Source organism: Leuciscus leuciscus, assembly GCF_965113295.1.
Source record: "Leuciscus leuciscus genome assembly, chromosome: 3".
Classification (NCBI taxonomy): domain Eukaryota; kingdom Metazoa; phylum Chordata; class Actinopteri; order Cypriniformes; family Leuciscidae; genus Leuciscus; species Leuciscus leuciscus.
Window position 1 is genome coordinate 27,945,452 of NC_138727.1, and position 21,680 is coordinate 27,967,131.

General features: G+C 45.8%; 2 protein-coding genes across 2 annotated transcripts in view; one reads left to right on the plus strand and one right to left on the minus strand.

The window, feature by feature from the left end:
- The window catches only part of LOC309495581 (putative ribonuclease ZC3H12C), a gene marked incomplete at both ends in the record, with an annotated part of 156,128 nt that extends 134,926 nt beyond the window's left edge, over positions 1-21,202 (plus strand). Inside the window, one exon of the mRNA XM_082165365.1 lies at positions 19,806-21,202. Coding sequence (XP_082021491.1) covers positions 19,806-21,202 — 1,397 coding nt within the window. The remainder of the gene's footprint in view (positions 1-19,805) is intronic.
- Positions 15,807-17,925, minus strand: LOC309494680 (uncharacterized protein; the record flags this gene model as incomplete). Its single annotated transcript, XM_082164094.1, has 2 exons — positions 17,117-17,925; positions 15,807-17,086 (listed from the first exon to the last, which is right to left on the minus strand). Exons 1-2 carry the CDS (start codon positions 17,547-17,549, stop codon positions 15,807-15,809), a joined length of 1,713 nt encoding a protein of 570 aa, XP_082020220.1. The 5' UTR covers positions 17,550-17,925.
- Positions 21,203-21,680: the final 478 nt, after the last annotated feature.

The following is a 21,680-nucleotide window of genomic DNA, read 5'->3' on the forward strand; positions in this document are numbered from 1 at the left end:
CCTTTTTTGTCCCTCTTGGTCCTCCTCTTCTTTTTCTATCGTTCCACTGATTAGCCTAATCTTAAGAAGGAGTCTTTTTCTATTCTGTATTATGTATTAAAAGAAAATACAGTACACCCAGAAATGTTCTCATAATTTACTCATCTTTTCGCTACCGATCAACTGTCACCAGCGAGTGCATGAGAGTCGGCTTCATAGGGTCGGCTTGAATGGCTTCGCGTTTGGTGAAGCTTTAAGCGTTCATTGCATTCTCACGGGAGTTTGATGTGAAACTCGCACGAGAACTGGTGTCTGTTCTTCTGCATGGTTTGTTTTTCATTATTATTATTATCTGTTATTGTTTGTATTTTGTTGTAAGCAATAATGAAAACATAAAAAAAAAAAAAAATCGACATTCGGTTTTTCGGTGCGCTTACGTCACGCTTTAAATTGTCAAGCGTAAACGTACTCAACCCTCTCATGAACGCGCAGGTGACAGTTGGTCGGAAGCGATAGTCTACAGTTTAAAAATGTAAAATATTTGGTATTTTTCTTACAAACGCTTATCGTTTCACTTCAGAAGACATTGATTCATCCATTGGGGTCGTATGGATTACTGTAGTTATTGTTGTATGTGCTGTTGTCAACTTTTAGAAACACATGAACTTGCATTATATGCATTCACAGAGATTATTTATTTTTCTAAAAACTTTTGTTTGTGTTAATCTGAAAAAGGAAATTCGTATACATCTCGGATGACATGAGGGTAAAAGATGAGTAAATGGTGAGGACATTTCTGTACTGTATTTTCTTTTAACACATAATACAGAATAGCTAGAGACATGTCATGGGATTCCTTCTTAAGATTCATCAGTGGAAAGAAAGAAAAAGAAGAAGAGGAACAAGAGGAGGAGGAAACCAAGCAAGAGAAACAAATTGCTGTAAATCCGTTTTGAAATAAGTTGTTTTTCAAATAAAGTTTTCCAAGTGATATCAGATTGTGTGTGTGTACGTATGTTTTTATTGTACTTACCCCGTAACTACATGAAACAAGAGGGTAAGAAGCACCACTTTAATTTACAGCCCGCAGTGTCATACTTACCCTGTAACTACATGAAACAAGAGGGTAAGAAGCACCACTTTAATTTACAGCCCGCAATGTCATACTTACCCTGTAACTACATGGAATACTTAGTCTAAATAATTTGCCTAAATAATTTTTTTTTTTTTCTGGTTGTTACCCCTTTATTCCCAAAACTTTACATATTATTCCCCTATACTTACACGCAAGTACTTTATAGGTACACTGTAATTACCGAAAGTTACACTGTAATTTTATTTTAATTACGCAGTATTTTCCTGGTTGTTACACCTTTATTCCCAAGATTTTACATATTATTCCCCTATACTTACACGTAAGTACTTTATAGGTACACTGTAATTACCGAAAGTTACACTGTAATTTCATTTTAATTACGCAGTATTTTCCTGGTTGTTACACCTTTATTCCCAAGACTTTACATATTATTCCCCTATACTTACACGTAAGTACTTTATAGGTACACTGTAATTACCGAAAGTTACACTGTAATTTCATTTTAATTACGCAGTACTTTCCGGGCTGTAATCTAAAGCGTTACCGGTATCGCTCTTTACAATGTCGGGCACATAACAGTAATTAATATGATTAGCCTTTTGTTTGACTATGTTATCAAACAGCTAGTAATGTGTTCTAATGTTACACAAACCATGTTCCCATTCACATCTCAGAGTCAGATAGGTGCCTTCAGAAATGCTTTGAACAACTCAGAACGTCAGTGGAGAAAGGCATATAGTTCATCATAACATCGTAATATACATCATACACCCGCTATATTGCTAAATCTACCCAATTTTGCTAGTTTGCAGTTAATTATATGCTAAAGAACGCCGGCAAGTTGACATGATTGGTTATAAGGTAAAACACCAGCAATTTCAAACCGTGTTTTTGAGACACCCTGCTTGCGCTGACATAACACGTCATCAGCGTGTTTCATGCTATGTAGAGTTAGACAGAAGTCAGTCACTGAACACGGCAACTGAAAGAGGCAGCCACCTTTTACAGTTCCTCCTGAACCAAAAACAATGATCTTTTGCCACGTTCACCCCATAACTTCTGTAATTTTGAAGAGAGGGAAACCCATTGTTATACTAGGACCAGTTCGTGACTCGGATAATGTGTTTCAATGGCAACACTATCAACGCCTAAAAGAATCTGCAGCAGTCAGGTGGTACAGATCAGTGCTCTTTCAGTTGTTTATGTTCATTATTACTGTAATGTTATGTGCTTTGAGACACAAGGTAGTTTAATGCAGTCTCTCGTGACGCTTTTGTTTGCTCCTTGCTGTAAGCTTTCATGTGTTGTAGAGGAGGCATAGCTTTGGAGACTCCCTATAGCGAGAGTAGGCCAACCAAATCATCTTCAAAGACAGTTTATCAAGGCAGCCTTGCATAGGGCCAAACACTTGATGTCACTGTCTAACTGGAGGCCTCAGCAGAATGACTCTTTATAGTGAGAGGAGGCGAACCACATTAAAGACAGTTTATCAAGGCGACCTCAAAGAGGGCCGAACACTTGATATCACTATCTAGCTGGAGCTCAGGTGAGCGAAGGCCTCAGCAGAGTGACTCCCTGTAGCGAGAGGAGGCCAACCAGACTCAACCTTAAAGACATTTTACCAAGGCGGCCTCAGAGAAGGCCAAACACCGATGTCACTGTCTGGCTGGAGCTCAGGTGAGTGGAGGCCACAGCAGAACGATCCTCAGATCGAGAGGAGGCTAAACTGAGGTCCTTACTCTCTGTGGTCATTAAAAATCCCAGGATGTCCTTCAAAAAAGAGTAGGTGTTTAACCCCAGCATCCTGGCCAAATTTGCCCAGTGACCCCCATCCATCATGGTCTCCTAATCATCCCCCTTAATACTGATTGGCTTCATCACTCTGTCTCCTCTCCACCAATAAGCTGGTGTGTGGTGGGCGTTCTGGCACAATATGGCTGCCGTCGCATCATCCAGGTGGATGCTGCACATTGGTGGTGCCAATGTAGAAGATTCCTCCTTCCATATGTAAAGTGCCTTGAGTTCCCAGAAAAGCGCTATATAAATGTAACAAATTATTATTATAATTAATAATAATATTATTATTATTATTATTATAAAGAGAGGAGGTCAGCCATACTAAACCTAAAAGACAGTTTACCAAGGTAGAAAGGTAGCCTAGAAAGGGCCAATCATTTGATGTCACTGGCTGGCTGGAGCTCAGGTGAGCGGAGGCCTCAGCAGAACAATTTTCAGATCGAGAAGAGGCCAAACTTCACTCATCCTTAAAGACAATCTGGATGCTTAGGTGAATGGAGGCCTTAGCCGAATAACTCTCTATAACGAGAGGAGGGCAACCAGACTCATCCTTAAAGGCAGCCTATCAAGGCGGCTTCACAGAGGGCTAAACACTTGATGTCATTGCCTGACTGGAGCTAGATATGAGAGGGAGGCCAAACTACACTCAACCTTAAAGATATCTTATCATAGCGGCCAGCAGAGTGCCGACACACTTGATGCCACTGTCTAGATGGAGCGAGGCCAAACTCTTCAAAACACTGTAATTTAAAATCTTATAATTAATCAGAATTAGATATAACAAATTAGTCAGAGCAGTACCAGAGCTAGCAAGAGGAGCTTAAAAATATATATTCCTGTTCGACTCCGACCCGAGCTGCAGAGAGTAGGTGCTTAACTCTCATCCTCTCAAGAGAGAGTCAAGCCTGGCTGGAGAAAATCACAGCGACCGCCTTGCACAAACGTGCATTTAATCCCCTCAGGAGTTAAGCGGGCTAAATTCAAATGCCAGATTCTGTAACTCTGAAAGAATCATGCGAGAACAGCCACGAATGCATCGCTTCAACTCCCTTGAAAGCTGAATGCGCTTGTGCAAACGCTAATTACTATCCTTATGCTGCGTTCACAGCGAGTGATTTCCATGTTAAGTCAATGTAAAGACGCGCGCCTGAGGTCCTGCGGCACGATAGACACAATGGACGCGATTTCACCTCATTCGCGCGAAAGAGGCGAATTGAGCGTCTGGCACGAGTGTTTTTTTTGTTGTTTTTTTGTTCTTTATGTGCATTCACGCATTTGAAGCAAATTCGTGTCTGCCCCAGTTAAAAAATCTGAACTTTGGCGTCTGTTTGCGCCGCGTTAACCAATCAGGAGCCTGCTTGCTGCTGTCACGTGGTGAAGTAAAAACAAAGCAAATCTTTTATCACATAACTTGATTTCAATATATGAGACATATTCATTTTGTATTGAATGCTATTTATGAAACATTATTATTCTAATGTAAAGACAACCAACATACTTTAGTGTATAAGAACATAGTTCGTGTCTGGACCGTGTTGTGTGAGGAAAAAATAAATCACAGGACAGGTTTTGGAGGCTGGCTCCATTTATCATCAAAACAAAAATAAATTACAGATTATTTTACAGTAATAACCTGAACAAAGAAATGGCACAGACCTATAGAATTATTCAGGACATCAAAGAAGGAATGAAATTGTTCACCTATATGTTAACTATGAATGTGACACTGAACACTTGCAGTCATACATTTCTGAATGAGATGAACCGAGGTTACGTTAGTAACCGAGTACGTTTTTCTTCATCTCATTCAGAAATGTATGACTGCAAGTGTTCAGTGTCACATTCATAGTTAACATATAGGTGAACAATTTCATTCCTTCTTTGATGTCCTGAATAATTCTATAGGTCTGTGCCATTTCTTTGTTCAGGTTATTACTGTAAAATAATCTGTAATTTATTTTTGTTTTGATGAATCGAGAATTTGTCTATCGAGCGAGGCATAGCGTGACGTCAGACCCAATGAGGGTGCTTCGCGCCCACTGCGTCACGTCCCGCCGAAACGGGCGTGGCTTAGGCCTATAAATCCAGATCGCAGGCAGCTGATATCTGGTTTTTCATTGCTGAAGCTAACCAGAGCGTGTGCATGCACGGCAAGATACGCAGTACTCGTTCCCTCGTCTAGAGAGAACCGAGGTTACGTTAGTAACCGAGTACGTTCTCTTACGAGAGGTCTCTCGTACTGCGTAAGTATCTTACGCTAGGGGACCCAATGTAAAACGCCGTGCGTGCTGGGATCTGACACCAAAGACCCAAGGGCGAAAGCCCGGGGTTCATATAGTGCATAATCACCAGGGGAACTCACAGGGAGTCCGGGAAGAGGGAGGGGCGGAGCCGCGCTCTTCCACATATAGCAGCGTCCCACAGACGCAAATTACATCATCCAGACAGGGCGGAGTACGGCCTGAACTGATGGAAAATTGTGGGTCTTATTCATTTGCCCATAAGCATTTTGCGGTCGATCAGCGAGCAGTGCTCATCGAGCAGTGCTTAGCAGACACAGTATTCTGAACCGATAGCATCAGAACAGACAGTACTGGTATATTTAGACCGACAACAGCCTGGCCTGTAAGGCGGGAACCTCTAGGTTATAAAACCTTATAAATGTAGACGGGGAGGCCCAGCCTGCCGCCATACATATATCTTGCAAGGCAATCCCACTTGACCAGGCCCACGATGAAGCCATGCTTCTCGTGGAGTGCGCTCTGACACCCAACGGGCACTGCATACCCTTGGAAGTGTACGCCAGCGCAATGGCGTCAACTATCCATCTGGATAGGCTCTGTTTCGACGCGGCTAGTCCCTTGGAACGTCTGCTGAACGAAACGAAGAGCTGCTCCGTCTGTCTGAAGACAGATGAGCGAGACACATAAGCTCTTAATGCCCTGACTGGACAAAGGAAGCTCGCGTCTCCTTCCTCATCAGAGACCGGTAGGGCTGACAGGGAAATGACCTGCGCCCTAAACAGTGTGTTGAGGGATTTTGGAACATGACTGTGCTTAGGTTTGAGTATAACTCGAGTCATTAGGCCCAAACTCCATGCACGCCGCACTTACTGAGAGCGCGTGTAAGTCCCCTATGCGCTTCACTGAAGCGAGAGCCAGAAGAAACACTGTCTTGAAAGACAGGTGTTTAAGATCAATCATCTGTAAAGGCTCGAATGGGTCACCTTTCATGGCTTCCAGCACCGTAGAAAGGTCCCATACAGGGACTGAGGGAGGTCTGGGAGGATTCAGTCTCTTAGCTCCTCTAAGGAAGCGGATGACTAAATCGTTCCTTCCTATTGACTGACCAAGCGTTGTTTTTGAGAACGCTGCTATGGCCGCCACAAACTTTGAGCGTGGGAGGGGTCCTGCCCTTGTCCAACAGCTCTTGTAGGAAGGAGAGAACCTCCGTCACCCCACAGTCTGGGGGGCGACACGCCACGAGCTGTACACCAGCTGGAGAACACTGACCATTTCGAGGAATAGAGATGTCGCGTAGACGGAGCTCTAGCCTGCGTGATCGTGTTTAACACTCCGCTTGGGAGGTCAGCGGGTACCCGTTGATGGCCCAAACATGAAGGGACCACAGCTCTGGGCGTGGATGCCAAATCGAGCCCTTGGCCTGAGAGAGGAGGTCCCTCCTCACTGGCACTGGCCATGGGGCAGTGCTCGCTAGCTGCATCAGAACTGGGAACCAGGGTTGGTTTTTCCAGAACGGCGCTACGAGTAGCACTGAGCATCCTTCTTCCCTGATCCGTTCTATCACCTGAGGCAGGAGAGAGACGGGAGGAAAGGCATAGAGCAGGCGGCGGGGCCATACATGAGCCAGCGCGTCCCTGCTCTTGGAGAAAAATTCCAGACAGTGAGCGTTTTCTTGAGACGCGAACAGGTCTACTTCCGCTCTGCCGAATTTCTTCCACAGCAGCTGGACTGTCTGTGGGTGTAGAGACCACTCGCCTGTCGGAACATTGTTCCTGGACAGTCTGTCCGGTCCTACGTTTAGGAGCCCTGGCACATGCGCTGCTCTCACACCAGGAGGCGTTCTGTCAGCCTGTGCAGGTTTCGGGACCTGAGGCCGCTCTGGCGATTTATGTAGGACACCACTGACATGTTGTCCGAGCGGACCAGGACGTGGTGTCCTCAAATTTGGGGACAAAAGCGCGTCAGCGCGTTGTCTACTGCCAGCATTTCGAGGCAGTTTATGTGTAGAAGCTTCTCCCGTTCTGACCATTGGCCGAAGAACGGTCTGCCCTCGAGCAGCGCTCCCCATCCCGAGGTGGATGCGTCCATAGACACTACCTTCACACTCAAGGAAGTCCCCAGGCTTACACCTGATTGGTACCAGTCGTTTGCTTTCCAAGGTTTCAGAGCTGCGATGCATTTCTGATTGACCTTGAGACGAAGCAGACCGGAAGCCCACACTCGGCGCGGCACTCACGCTTTCAGCCAGAACTGTAGCGGGCGCATGCGAAGCAAGCCCAGCTGAAGTACTGATGATGCTGAGGCCATGAGACGTAGCATCCTCTGAAATTTCTTGAGCGGGACAGATGCACCGCAGCGGAAAGAGCTCGCTGCGCGCTGAATGTCTAGTACGCGCTGTGGTGACAGTCGCGCTATCATATACAGCGAGTCCAATTCTGTGCCCAGAAAAGATATTATCTCTCTGGGGGACAGAGAACTCTTCGCCCAATTGACTCTGAGACCCAGATTCTCGAGGTGATCGAGTAAAATGGTCCTGTGCTCTATGTGCACCGAGTGAGATTGAGCTAGAATCAGCCAATCGTCCAAGTAGTTCAATACTCGCATGCCCTGTAGTCTGAGGGGTGCGAGAGCTGCGTCCATGCACATCGTAAATGTACGGGGTGCTAGGGACAAGCCGGCTGTGTACTGATATGCCTGGCCATCGAAGGCGAATCTCAAATATCGCCTGTGACGTGACGCTATCTGTATTTGAAAATACGCGTCTTTCAGATCTATTGACACAAACCAATCTCCTCGGCGAATCTGCGCGAGGATTTTTCTGGTCGTGAGCATTCTGAACTGTCGCTTCGCAAGCTCTCTGTTCAGTTGCCTTAGATCTAGTATGGGTCTGAGACCCCCGTCTTTTTTCGGTACCAGGAAGTATCTGCTGTATAGCCCTCCTTCGCTCTGAGCTTGAGATAATGGCTCTATGGCCCCTTTGCTCAACAGTTTCAAAATTTCAGCCCGAAGTAGGTGTGCTACTTCTGTTTTTACCGTGGTCGCAACGCGCGGCGAGGGCGTCGGCGAAACTGTAGCGAATAGCCTCTTTCTATAATGTCTAGCACCAACTTCAAAACCCCGGGTAGCCTTGCCCATGCATCTGCACGAATGGCTAGGGGTTGAATGCGAAGCGCGCTCTGGTCGCTCAGCGACAGAGGGGCTTCGGTGTGCTGCAACATAAGCGTTGCGCTTATGACATTTGAGGCAGAGGGCGCGCTGATAACAGCGGGCAGATTGCCCGCACTCGACTCCTCTGCGGTGGTTAACCGAGAGGGGGAGGGCTGGGCGAGTCCCGTAGGACTTGTCATGTCTATGCGTGGATGTGGGCGCGGGATAGCGGGCACATTTACCATACCGAGAGCATTGTCCGCCTGAGCAGAGCGAATGCACGTTGGTTTCGTTTTTACAGAAACCTCGAGACATGCAGAACGTAGTGATTGTGGGCACTGGGCAGTGGGCACATCTGCTACGTTTAATGCGCAACCGAACTGGGTCGATTTTATGTGCGCGAGCCCTGTGTGCTTGTGTGTAGGAATGAGCAGTGGGCATTTTGTCTACACTCATAACAAGCGGGCAGTGGAACCGGCTTGTTGACTGCAAAATACACTGGAACAGTCACATTTCTTGGAACTGAACGAGCGATGAGTTTTGGTGGAAGTCCGGCCGCAGCGGGACTTGAACACCGTCGTTTCCCTAGGCGTGCTAGGACGACTTCGGGGCCTCGGGCAATTACCGCAATCCCACGCGGGGCGGGGCGGCGGCCAGATGAGCGAGAGCGCGGTCTCGCGCTTCGGGCCTGTCGGCGCTGCGAAGTGGCGGCGGTGGGCGGAGGCTGAGGCTGTGAGCTCTGAGCAGACGGTTTCGCACGGCCTGCTGCAGAACTGGAGCGCTTCGGCAGGAAGTGCTTCATAGCCTGTGACACTTTCTGTACCTCGGCGAATCTTTCTGCGAAATCTTTGACGGAATTTTCGAAGAGGCCAGCAGGAGAAAGCGGAGCGTCGAGGAACGCGGCACGCTCAGACTCAGACATCTCAGAGAGCGTTAGCCACAGGTGTCTCTCAGTCACAGTGAGAGAGGCCATGCTCCGTCCTATGGCCTGTGCAGCAGACTTAGTAGCGCGGAGAGCGAGGTCCGTAGCACTTCTCAAGTCTGGCACGCAAATTGCATCTGGTCCTATCTCGTCCAGCTTTCGGAGGAGATCGGCCCGGAAAATTTGCAGTGTGGCCATAGTATGCAGTGCTGACGCAGCCTGCCCAGCGGCGGAGAAAGCGCGACCGAGCAGGGTTGACGTCATGCGGCAAGCTTTTGAAGGCAGAGCCAGCTTAGCGCGCTGTCCAGCGGAGGGCGGGCATAGGTGGGCTGCTATCGCTTCTTCGACCGGCGGCAGCGAATGGTACCCTCTGTTTTTAGCATCGTCAACAGCGGAGAATGGTAGCGAAACAGAAGAGCGCATTCTAGCTGAGAAGGGGGCGTTCCAAGACTTAGCGACTTCTTCATGTAACTCAGGAAGAAAAGGCGCTGGTCTGGACGCAGGCGAAGCGCACTCCCCAGGAAGAAAGTATCCATCCAGCCGGTTGTGAGCAGGCTGTTCAGGCGTAGACCACTCGAGGCCGAGGCTCGCCGCGGCCTGTGCGAGTACGCGCATCAGCTCTGACTCGATGCTAGCTCTTTTGCCTGATGATGCGCGGGCAGAGGGCGCGAGATCCACAGAGCTCGCCCAATCCTCACTGCCCGATGCCAGGAGAGAGCAGGAATCATCCTCCCTCGACGCGGCTTTCTCATCAGCATCGTCGATGGAAGCGGCGGCAGACGGCGGCCGCTGTCCGTCAGGAAGAGACACTGACGAAGCCGGTGAAGCTGGCGGGCGAACCGGCGAGCTTTGACGGGTGGGGGAAGGTTCCGGGAACCGCTGAGCATGGCGCAGTCTCAGCGAAATATGCCAGGCGAGTCCTCAGAGTCGCCATAGGCAGTAGCTCGCAATGAGGGCAGCCGCCGTCAGCGAGCACGAGAGCTGCATGATCCTCACCCAGGCAGGAAACGCAGATCACATGGCGGTCCCCGTCGCTGAGTGTGGCTCTGCACGAGCCGCAGGAAGGCATCTTTAAAAAGACGCAAGCTCTTTTAAACAGTGTGTGTCGCGGCGGCGAACACACACACACACAGCAGAGAGTGTAAAGGATATGGGCGCCGGATAGCGCAGCAGGAAGGCGATTGAAGGCGGCGCGGCCAGCGACTTCAGTGACGACTCGTCCCGCTGCAAAGGCTTCCTCAGACGGCGCGGCTTCTCTCCGGATCCAGCGATGCGTGTGCTTCGCTGAAGAGATGAAAAATCAGATATCAGCTGCCTGCGAGCTGGATTTATAGGCCTAAGCCACGCCCGTTTCGGCGGGACGTGACGCAGTGGGCGCGAAGCACTCTCACTGGGTCTGACGTCACGCTAGGCCTCGCTCGATAGGCTGCTGCAGTTGCCGCAGAACAGCCAATATGCACACGAGCCGTCTTGCCTATGTCTGTATGCTGCCGCAACGCGTTTTACAATAATACAAAATTATCTCACGGAAAAGGGATTTTCCCCTAGCGTAAGATACTTACGCAGTACGAGAGACCTCTCGTAAGAGAACTCCAAATATGGGATTGTTTACCATGTTATATTAATAATAGGACTACTAATAATGTATAATTTTCTCATTTTACATTATATACAAACATGGAAAACCTGCCATTTGAAAAAGTTATTTGACTCAAGGTCTAAACTTAATAAATGTGCATGTTGTGGTGGATAAGCACTTGTCCCTTTGGGAACCCAGAGTACTCCCCCCGTCTCTGGTTAGGAAGATAACCATGCAAGTGTGAGGAGATGGGGTGGTGGAGGGATGCTGAAAACTGTCGAGGAATATGGGTGAGTCGACTGCGTATATTTATAGGTTTAACTCATGCTGATTGAGTGGACCTGTTGATTACTGATTGATGACAGCTGGTTAGAATGACTTGATTGCTTGATCATTAGAACGTGTTCCTCCCGAACCTTGTTAATAAAAGATCATTTTGTGCTTCTACTAATGCATTCTTCATGATATTTATGTTCACACGTACGCAAACAGACGGATCCTGAAGAAAAAATAAATTGTTGATGTGTCCTAAAGGTCCCCTCTTGTACTCACGATCGTACACGTAACCACGTCACGGCCAATGACATTGTCGCGTTTGAATCACGTGCTTCAGACACCGTCATGCTGGAGTCGTTCCCCATAGTGTCTTCGGACGCAGTGCGAGTTCCCATTCGAAAGGGAACAGTAATATTGTGAAATATCTTTACAATGTAAAATATTTTTTTTGAAAGAATTGTGCACACTCTCTTGAATTAATAGCAACCCCACACATGGATGGTCTACAACAGGGCCGGAGTGGGGCCACTTTTCAGCCCGGGAGTTTCAGGCCCAAGACCGGCCCACTTTTTCCATGGTGGAATTCCAAATTAGCACTTTTTCTAAATTGGATAAATGAAGCAACAGTTCAGTTATTGTGTAGTTTGTATAAATACCATGGTTCAACAAATAATGTAAAGGTTAAATAATAATTTACTTAGACTTTATAAGAAGCAATTGCGACTTTATCACACAATTCTTACTTTATATTTCGCAATTCTGACTTTATAACGCGACTTTATATCACACAATTATGACTCTATATCTTGCAATTCTGACTTTATTTCTTGCAATTCTGACTTTATAAGCAACTGCAACTTTATTTCACGCAGTTCTGACTTTATATCTTGCCATTCTGACTTTATAAGAAGCAATTGCGACTTTATTTCACACAATTCTGACTTTATATCTCGCAATTCTGACTTTATAACATAAAATTGCGACTTTATATCACAATTCTGACTCTATATCTTGCTGACTTTATAAGCAATTGCGACTTTATTTCACGCAGTTCTGACTTTAGGCTATATCTTGCAATTCTGACTTTATAAGAAGCAATTGCGACTATTTCACACAATTCTGAATTTATCTCACAATTCTGACTTTATAACACACAATTGCGCCTTTATATCACGCAATTCTGACTCTATCTCGCAATTCTGACTTTATAACACGCAATTGCGACTTTATTTCAGGCAATTCTGACTTTATATCTCGCAATTCTGACTTTATAACACGCAATTGCGACTTTATTTCACACAATTTTGACTAAAATAAAGTCAGAATTGCGAGCTGTAAACTCACAATTGTGAGATAAAAAGTCGCAATTATCTTTTAAAATGTTTTATTCTGTGGCGGAAACAAGCTTCCATACCTCATGGCCTCTTCCTCCCATCCATCCTCCCTGACGCGTACTGTTAGGGTAGGGCCGGCCCTATGAAGGTAAAATGATGCCGTAATGAATTGCATGCGCAGGGTAAGATTTCTGAAAGTGTACATAAGATTGCAAGCGTAAATTAAATTTGCATGCGCAAGAGAAGATTTGTAAAGGTGTAAATCGCCTTTCAAGTGTAAGAAAAAAATATTTGCAGCATTTAACTGTTATTCGTAAGTGTAATTCATGTATTGTGAAGCTGCAGCTTCATGCTAACGCAAAATAAATAGGATCTGTATTCTTCTGACTTCCATTTTTCCGCGCTAACACTTTTGGCACAGTTTTTGCACACAAATACGGCAAAAAGCATTGCAGGAGTGTGAACAGCAATTGGCAATCGAAAGCAACAGAGTTAGGAACTGCAAAACAGATTCATTGTGTAAAATCAAACTTTGTGTAAAAAAATAAACTGTTGCAGTTTATATGACTTGTTGTACATGAGGCAAAAAACGTTACCGAAATAACCCGATTTGTACAGTTGCGTCTTTCCTTTACCTGCGCTTCCAGTTTTGGCACGGTTCTCTCACTCATTGAGTTTTGCAAGCGTGAAGAGGAGGGCGGGTCCAGCTTCTTCATGTAGCCAATCAGATGAGCTTCTCGCTGACTCTAGGTTTACTCTTACCTGATTGGTTCAATAAACACGCCAGTCACCAGAACACATCTTTATCTTCATTTGGCTCAGAAACGTTCTCGTTGCCGAAATGGTACTTTTAATGCACACATACATGTTAAACAAATAAACAAATAGATCATGATTGCTTAATAGCCTGTGAACCATTAGGCTGCCTATATGAGTCCATACTGAATTTCAAGCTGGTGTGTTAAGAAAATTAATTATCTGCACTACTGCATGCATAGGCTACTATTATTATTTAACTTAAATGAGTTACAATAATTATATTTTTTTCCCTTTAACATGTATTTTAAGAGCATCTCTGAATTATGCACCATTTATCACCTGCAATGCCATCGTGTAACCACTAGATGGCTGTATAGCCCTATATATAATCATATCAAGAGGCTGTATATTCCCTGGTTGCTGGGTTTTTATTCAGACATAATTAGTTACTTTTTGTGAAAGTTTTTAATTTAGTATTAGTTTTTCATTACAGTCAAATCTGGACACAGAGAAAGCATTTTGTTATTCATGCTAGCTACATAAAATAGCTTGATCAGTCACAGGAAAGTAATCACTAATCAGAATGAATATTGACAGTGCGACCAAGACAATATTTCAAAATATATAACTGAGTGTTAATTACCATGAACAGAGACATGATGTGAAAAACACTGCATCAGAATGGTATTATTACATAAAGAATGGGTATTAAATGTTTTGATTGTAAAGTTTAACATCTGCTCAGTGGTGTAACAGATTATATAATTTATCAAATTTCAATCCAATAACGTTAACACCAGCTTGAAAATCAGTATGAATGTTAGTCACCCTTAATCAGCCTAATGGTGCACAGCTTATTAAGCAATCATGATGTATGTTTATTTATTTGTTTGTTTATCTATTTGTTTAACATGTATGTGTGCATTAAAAGTACCATTTCGGCAACGAGAACGTTTCTGAGCCAAATTAAGATAAAGATGTGTTCTGGTGACTGGCGTGTTTATTGAACCAATCAGGTAAGAGTAAACCTAGAGTCAGCGAGAGGCTCATCTGATTGGCTACATGAAGAAGCTGGACCCGCCCTCCTCTTCACGCTTGGAAAACTCAATGAGTGAGAGAACCGTGCCAAAACTGGAAGTGCAGGTAAAGGAAAGACGCAACTGTACAAATCGGGTTATTTCGGTAACGTTTTTTGCCTCATGTACAAAAAGTCATAAAGACATTTGCAACAGTTTATTTTTTTACACAAAGTTTGATTTTACGCAATGAATCTGTTTTGCAGTTCCTAACTCTGTTGCTTTCGATTGCCAATTGCTGTTCACACTCCTGCAATGCTTTTTGCCGATTTTGTGAACCCGTATTGGGGAGAACTCCCTCACATGGTACAACCCATGCAGAGGCTGCGCGCTGCGGTGTCAGAATGCGGAAGGTGTGTAGCCTAATGTAACTAACGTGACATTGAAATGTAAAAAAAAAAAATATATATATATATATATATATATCCTCGACCGGCCCAAAAGTGAAGCGGCCCTCCGGGAATTCTCCCGATTCTCCCGATTACACACTCCGGGCCTGGTCTACAATATAAATAACAGGATTTATTTAAAAATGTATTTCATGTCACATGAATGAATTATTCTAATATTCTGATTTTGTGCTTAAGTCATGTCTTATTCTTATCGCAGTTAAAAAGGGTTCTTATGCTGCTTAATATTTTGTGCAAACCGTGATTTTTTTTTTTTTTATGAATATAAAGATAAAAAGTACAGCACTTATTTGAAATATATAATATAATTAATATAATATTAACATAATATAATAAACAAATTGAAGAAATTAACGAGTCACAAGGTTTGTGACGACCATAATGTGTCTGTGTGATTTTTATTTATATTTGATATTTAATATACTATAATTAATAAAATAAGCGAATTGAAGCATTTAAAGACCCGCAGTGGTGAAAATCAAGTTTTAAATGTTGTTTTTATGTCTATGTGGTGTTTTTTAATATGTTTTAAGATAAACCATGTGCAAAGTCATAAGTCAACACTATTGCTGAGTATTTTCTCCTTTAAACTGCAGTGAACCAAAGTTTCAAAAATGCGGTTTGAAATTGCTGGTGTATCTTACGTCACAAACTACCTTGTAACCAATCATGTCAATATGTGGATGGACTTTATGTCACGGGGTGGCGAAATACAAAAAGGTGTGAGGACTCAAGTGCGGGAGAATGACAATATTTATTAAAGAAAAACAAATACAAAAACAAAACCCACGGGGGGGAAAACAACTAGTAAAATAAAAAGCCAAAAACAGAACATAAACTCACAAGGGAATCACAGGGTACAGGAAACATCAGACAACGAACCGACACAGACTGCAAACAAGAGGGGACTAATAAAGGGAAACTAATCAAGGGGGAACAGGTGGGAGAACTGAAACAATAATCAGATAACAAGGGGGAGGGACCAGACAATGACATGAGCACATGGCCCAAAATAACAAAACACCCATGTGCAGCACAAGACAGGACAGGCATGTGACATTACCCCCTCCCTACGGAGCGGCTACCAAACGCTCCATAAGACCCGGACGGGACGGAAGGGACAGACCAGGGCGGGACGGAAGGGACAGACCAGGGCGGGACGGGAGGGACAGACCCGGGAGGGACAGACTAGGGAGGGACAGACCAGGGAGGGACAGACCAGGGCGGGACGGGCGGGACGGGCGGGGCAGAGGAAATGGACAGTTCGGGAGGCCAGGGCGGACCACAGAGTTCGGGAGGCCAGGGCAAAAATGTCAGTCCATCTGGCGGCCAGGGCGGAGAAGATCGTGCAGGCAGCCAGGGCTGAGACGACCCGTCGGGCGGCCATAGCGGAGGCGACCTCTCAGGCGGCCATGGCGGAGACGACCCCTCAGGCGGCCATGGCGGAGACGACCCCTCAGGCGGCCATGGCGGAGACGACCCCTCAGGCGGCCAGGGAACAGGCACCGGCTCAGGAACAGGAACTGGCACCACCGGAACTGGCACCACCGGAACTGGCACCACCAGAACTGGCACCACCGGAACTGGCACCACCAGAACTGGCACCACCGGCTCAGGCACTGGAACTGGCACAACCGGCTCAGGCACTGGAACTGACACCACCGGCTCAGGCACTGGAACAGGCACCACCGGCTCAGGCACTGGAACAGGCACCACCGGCTCAGGCACTGGAACAGGCACCACCGGCTCAGGCACTGGAACAGGCACCACCGGCTCAGGCACTGGAACAGGCACCACCGGCTCAGGCACTGGAACAGGCACCACCGGCTCAGGCACTGGAACAGGCACCACCGGCTCAGGCTCAGGAACAGACACCCCCGGCTCAGGAACAGACACAGGCTCGACGGCGGCCATCTTGTCAGGGGACACAGGCTCGGCAGGCGTGACGTGAACAGGCTCGGCGGCGGCCATCTTGTCCGAAGACACAGGCTCGGCAGGCGTGACGTGAACAGGCTCGGCGGCGGCCATCTTGTCCGAAGACACAGGCTCGGCAGGCGTGACGTGAACAGGCTCAGCGGCGGCCATCTTGTCCGAAGACACAAGCTCGGCAGGTGTGACGTGAACAGGCTCGGCGGCGGCCATCTTGTCCGAAGACACAGGCTCGGCAGGCGTAACGTGAACACGCTCGGCGGCGGCCCTCTTGTCCGAAGACACAGGCTCGGCAGGCGTGACGTGAACAGTCTCTGGATCGGCCGGCAGGGCGAGCAGCTCGGGCGGGGCCGGCAGGGCGAGCAGCTCGGGCGGGGCCGGCAGGGCGAGACGCCTGAGCGACGCGTCAGGGATGGCAGTCACCTCCGGAATGGTCTCTGGGTCAGGAGCCACCGGACAAGTCGTTGTGGAGGGGTTTCTCCTCCTCCTCCGTCTCGGGACCACCGGACTCGGGACCACCGGAACTGGGACCACCGGAACTGGGACCACCGGAACTGGGACCACCGGACTCGGGACCACCGGACTCGGGACCACCGGGACAGTCACGGAGGGAGTCTTCCTTCTCCTCCTCCGTTTCGGGACCACCGGCACTGGGACCACCGGCACTGGGACCTTTGGACTCGGGATCACTGAAACTGGGACCCCCGACCTGGCAATTCTCTCCCGATGACGTATAAGACCCTCCACCATCGTCTCAAGACTGACCCGATCAAATGCTGATCGGATCAGCCAGTCCATCGGTTCGTCGAGCGCATGATTGAACAAGTCCTTAAGAGCCTCCTCATCCAGATTCAGCCCCTCAGCTGCGCTGCTGAACCTCCGGCTAAACTCTCTCACCTCCGTTCCCTGCTGACGGAGGGAGACTAGCTCCTTGAATTGGAGAATTTGCTCCCATTGCGGACAGGAGACTGGTTGCGCCCCTCTTCTCCGCTGAGTCCTCATGTGGTCGGTTCGTTCTGTCACGGGGTGGCGAAATACAAAAAGGTGCGAGGACTCAAGTGCGGGAGAATGACAATATTTATTAAAGAAAAACAAATACAAAAACAAAACCCACGGGGGGGAAAACAACTAGTAAAATAAAAGCCAAAAACAGAACATAAACTCACAAGGGAATCACAGGGTACAGGAAACATCAGACAACGAACCGACACAGACTGCAAACAAGAGGGGACTAATAAAGGGAAACTAATCAAGGGGGAACAGGTGGGAGAACTGAAACAATAATCAGATAACAAGGGGGAGGGACCAGACAATGACATGAGCACATAGCCCAAAATAACAAAACACCCATGTGCAGCACAAGACAGGACAGGCATGTGACACTTTAGCATATCATTAACTATGCTGCGAAGCATGGGAGTCTCAAGAGAAGCCAGGTTATCCTGATATATTTTTCTGTTGATATGAAAATTCGGTTACATTTGGCAATATAGCTGATGAATTATGTATATGATGTATATTACTATGTTATGATGAACTATATGCCTTTCTCCACTGATGTTCTAAGTTGTTCAAAGCGTTTCTAAGGATACTAATGTTTAGAAGGCAGCTGTCTGACTCTGAGGTGGCGAACGGGAACATGGTTTGTGTAACATTAACAACACATTATTAGCTGTTTGATAACGTAGTCAAGCAAAAGGCTAATCATATTAATTACCGTTGTGTCCGACGTTGTAAAGAGCGATACATAAAATGCATTACCATTCTGATACATCGAATTGTATACGAGCCTGTATAATTCTTCAGAATCAGTAGTCAATATACTTCTGAATCAGTTTCTGGTTCAAACACACAGTATATGGCTGGATTAAACCAGTGTTTCCACTTGCCATTGTGCAGCGTTTACCTAAAGACTATAGATATAGAAAGGGTGTTTGGTTTACCTCAGTAAAGTCGACCGAATGAATCTCTGAGCTGGTGTGAGTGAGTGGAGGCGGAGCTATTTTGCATATTCATGAATGCGCGTATGCTAAATGAAGTAAGGGTTTAGACTTAACTATGCAAATCATCAAATATTTATACCACTTGATCAAACCTCTCTTTATTTAAACATTTTTCTCATGTCTTTGCAATTGCATTGCCTCTCCTATTTAGTTATTTTGTACCACAACCATTAAAGTATTCCAACAGCAACTGATCATTCTTTTTCTATGAAACCTGTAAATTGCATTCACTGGATGATATAACTGTATAGTGCTAAAAACTCTATAGCAGTTGACCCGAACACTCCAATTATGTCATTATAATAAATATCACACTTAAGCCGCTTTTCCACCATCGGGCCGAACGGTTCCAGTTATGTTTCCACTTGAGCCTGGTTCAGCACGGCACGATTACAAACTGTTCTCGGCCTGGAGTTCTCAGTATGGTTGGCTAACCGATATAAACACAAATTAATAATACAATTAAAATAAATATCCGATCGCTATTTACATCTCATATCGTCTTTAAACTCTCGTGTTATCAAGACAACGACTGACGCATTTGTGTTACATTTCAAAGAGCTCCATTATCAGCCCCACAGTGGAAAATGAAACCATATCCGTACTGGCTGGGCCGGATGGGCACAGAATGGAATACAGAGAGAACGGTTTGGTCTCTCTGTCATTACTCCATCCTCTATCTCTGTTTGAATGAGAGCTGTAATAAAAATAATAGTTATAACATTTGTACACATAAACATTTGTTAAAACGTTTGTGAAACATCAGTAATTTGAGAGTATCAATCCTCTTTATACAATATCAGTATCACAAATATTCATACTTATTTCGCACTTACAGCTGTCTGTCTAATCACTGAGACAAGAACGTTACTGACAGAATCAAAAACAGGTAGTCAGACGGAGCTTGTAACGCTTGAGTGTCCTTAACTTGGTTATTGTACATTGTGCTCATCGGCTCTCCAAACAGTAGGACGCCCAGGTGGGCACGGCTGGGTACATGCAGACCATCAGTCAGCTGCTTTCTCTTGCATTGTGGAGTTGTTAAGCGGTGCATGGATATAGCGTGATCCTATACTCTAATGTTAGCCAAAGTATGTGGGAAAGAGACATTAGCATATCTACTTTAGGAATTGAAAAAATATATTTATCACAGAAACCTTAATATATGACAACCTTAATATATAAATAGAAGTGTAAGTCGTTTTACAAAGTGCTTAAAATACTAAAACACTTGTTTACTACTTATTTCTATTAGGAAAGAAGTGCACCTACGGTCACAAGTGTAAGTTCTACCATCCAGAGCGTGGAACACAGCCACAGAGAGCTGTGGCAGATGAGCTCCGGGCCAGTGCCAAGAGCTCCACAGTTAAAAGTCTGGGAGAGACATGTCTAGAGAAGAGTCACAGTGTGCCTGGAGGTTCCTGTAATCACAAAGCCAGTGACAGTAGACAATCTCAGCCAAAGAGGCAATCTGACCCCAATATCCGTGCCCTCTTTTTCAGTGATGTGGAGGATAAGCTGTGTTCAAAAACCAAAGCAGACCTGTATAAGAGCAACCTAGCTCTGCCTCCAGCTCAAGGAGGTGCTCCTTTATCTCATGGGCATAGCCAGGACTTAAAGGATCACAATATTTGTTTGTTGAATAATCAGGAAGGTCCATCGTTGTCTCATGCAGAGCCCCACAAAACCTGTGAGTCTCCAGAACTTTATTACTCCATGGTTAGGGCATATTCTGGCCTAAGCTTGCCCTCTCAGAGGAGTCCAGAGCGTCACTTCCTGTTCGATGCTGACCCACGGACCAGCTCAGTGCCATCAGACTGCAGCAGTGATGGCAGCATGAGCTCAGATTCTTATGGCATGGCAACCCACACCGAGCTTTCTCGCATGAGCTCTCCTGATTTGTTACTGGATGAAGGTATGAAGTGTCATCACCACTATCATCATCGTAGAAATTACCAGTTACTCCCTGTTATTCCTCGAGGGTGCATTCTCTCCCCTGCTACATCTAACCATCCTGGATTCCACCACAGGATACTTGGTGTTCATAGCTTTGCTCTAGAAGATCAGCAAGACCCCCACTTCCAGCACTCCTGCATGTCTCCACAACTCCAGCATCAAGTGGTGGGCGCTCGCTCAAGCTGTCCTCAAGACTACCCTCCTCTCTGCCAGGGGAACACTCACTCCCAGAACTCTCCACTGGGTCGTGGCCTTTCCTCAACACGTGTGGAAAGTGTGTCAGACTCCAGAATTTATGAGCACTCTCCATTACTGCCTAGAAAACCCTACTTATCACAAGAACAAAAGACCAATTGGGATCCATATTACAGACAGCACCCACAACCTTGCTACGAGCCCTTGAGCTTCCAGGAAATTTCAAAGAACCGTGAACAGATGTGGCGGATGCCATGGGACTTTCGCTCCACTCCTCCACCCCCACATTCGTCCCATCTGCCCCAAATTTCATCACACCAGCACCAGGAGCCACTTGCCTTGAGTCGTTACCAGGAAGTACGAGATAAAGTATTTACCAATCTGTGCAACATTTTCCCCACTGAGCTAGTACAATTAGTCATGGGGTGGTACCCTCATGTGACTGACGCCCAGCAGTTGGCAGCAGCCATCTTGGCAGAAAAGAATCATGCTGAATACTAAGTTTTGAGGTGTTAAAAGTATACTGCATCCAAAAATGAAAATTCTATGTTAGTGTGTTTAATAGGAGTAAATTATGTGAGAATATAAATTTTTGGGTGGAGTATCCTTAAACTTTGACTTTCTCTGCCAGCTTCTTGCACCCTAATGAAATTGAGGTAGCTGTAGTGAATTATCAAATCTATTTATGTTAACCATTTTTTTTATTTTTTTTTTATTTAGTTTTGATGGCCTGACCTATGGGAATACAACTTTTAAAGTAATTTGTCTACCAGAGGTGTGAATGTTGTGAAGCATGTGATATTTATTTTCTGAAATATTTTACGTGGTTAATGATTATGTTCAGGGAGCATGTAATGAATCACAAGGCACTTTCTATTGCTGTTTATCAAAATGCAGTTTGGTAACTTACAGCAATCAAACCAGAGGAGATGGAATGTCAGAGTATTTGTTGGTGTAGATGGTCTACAAATGGAATCTA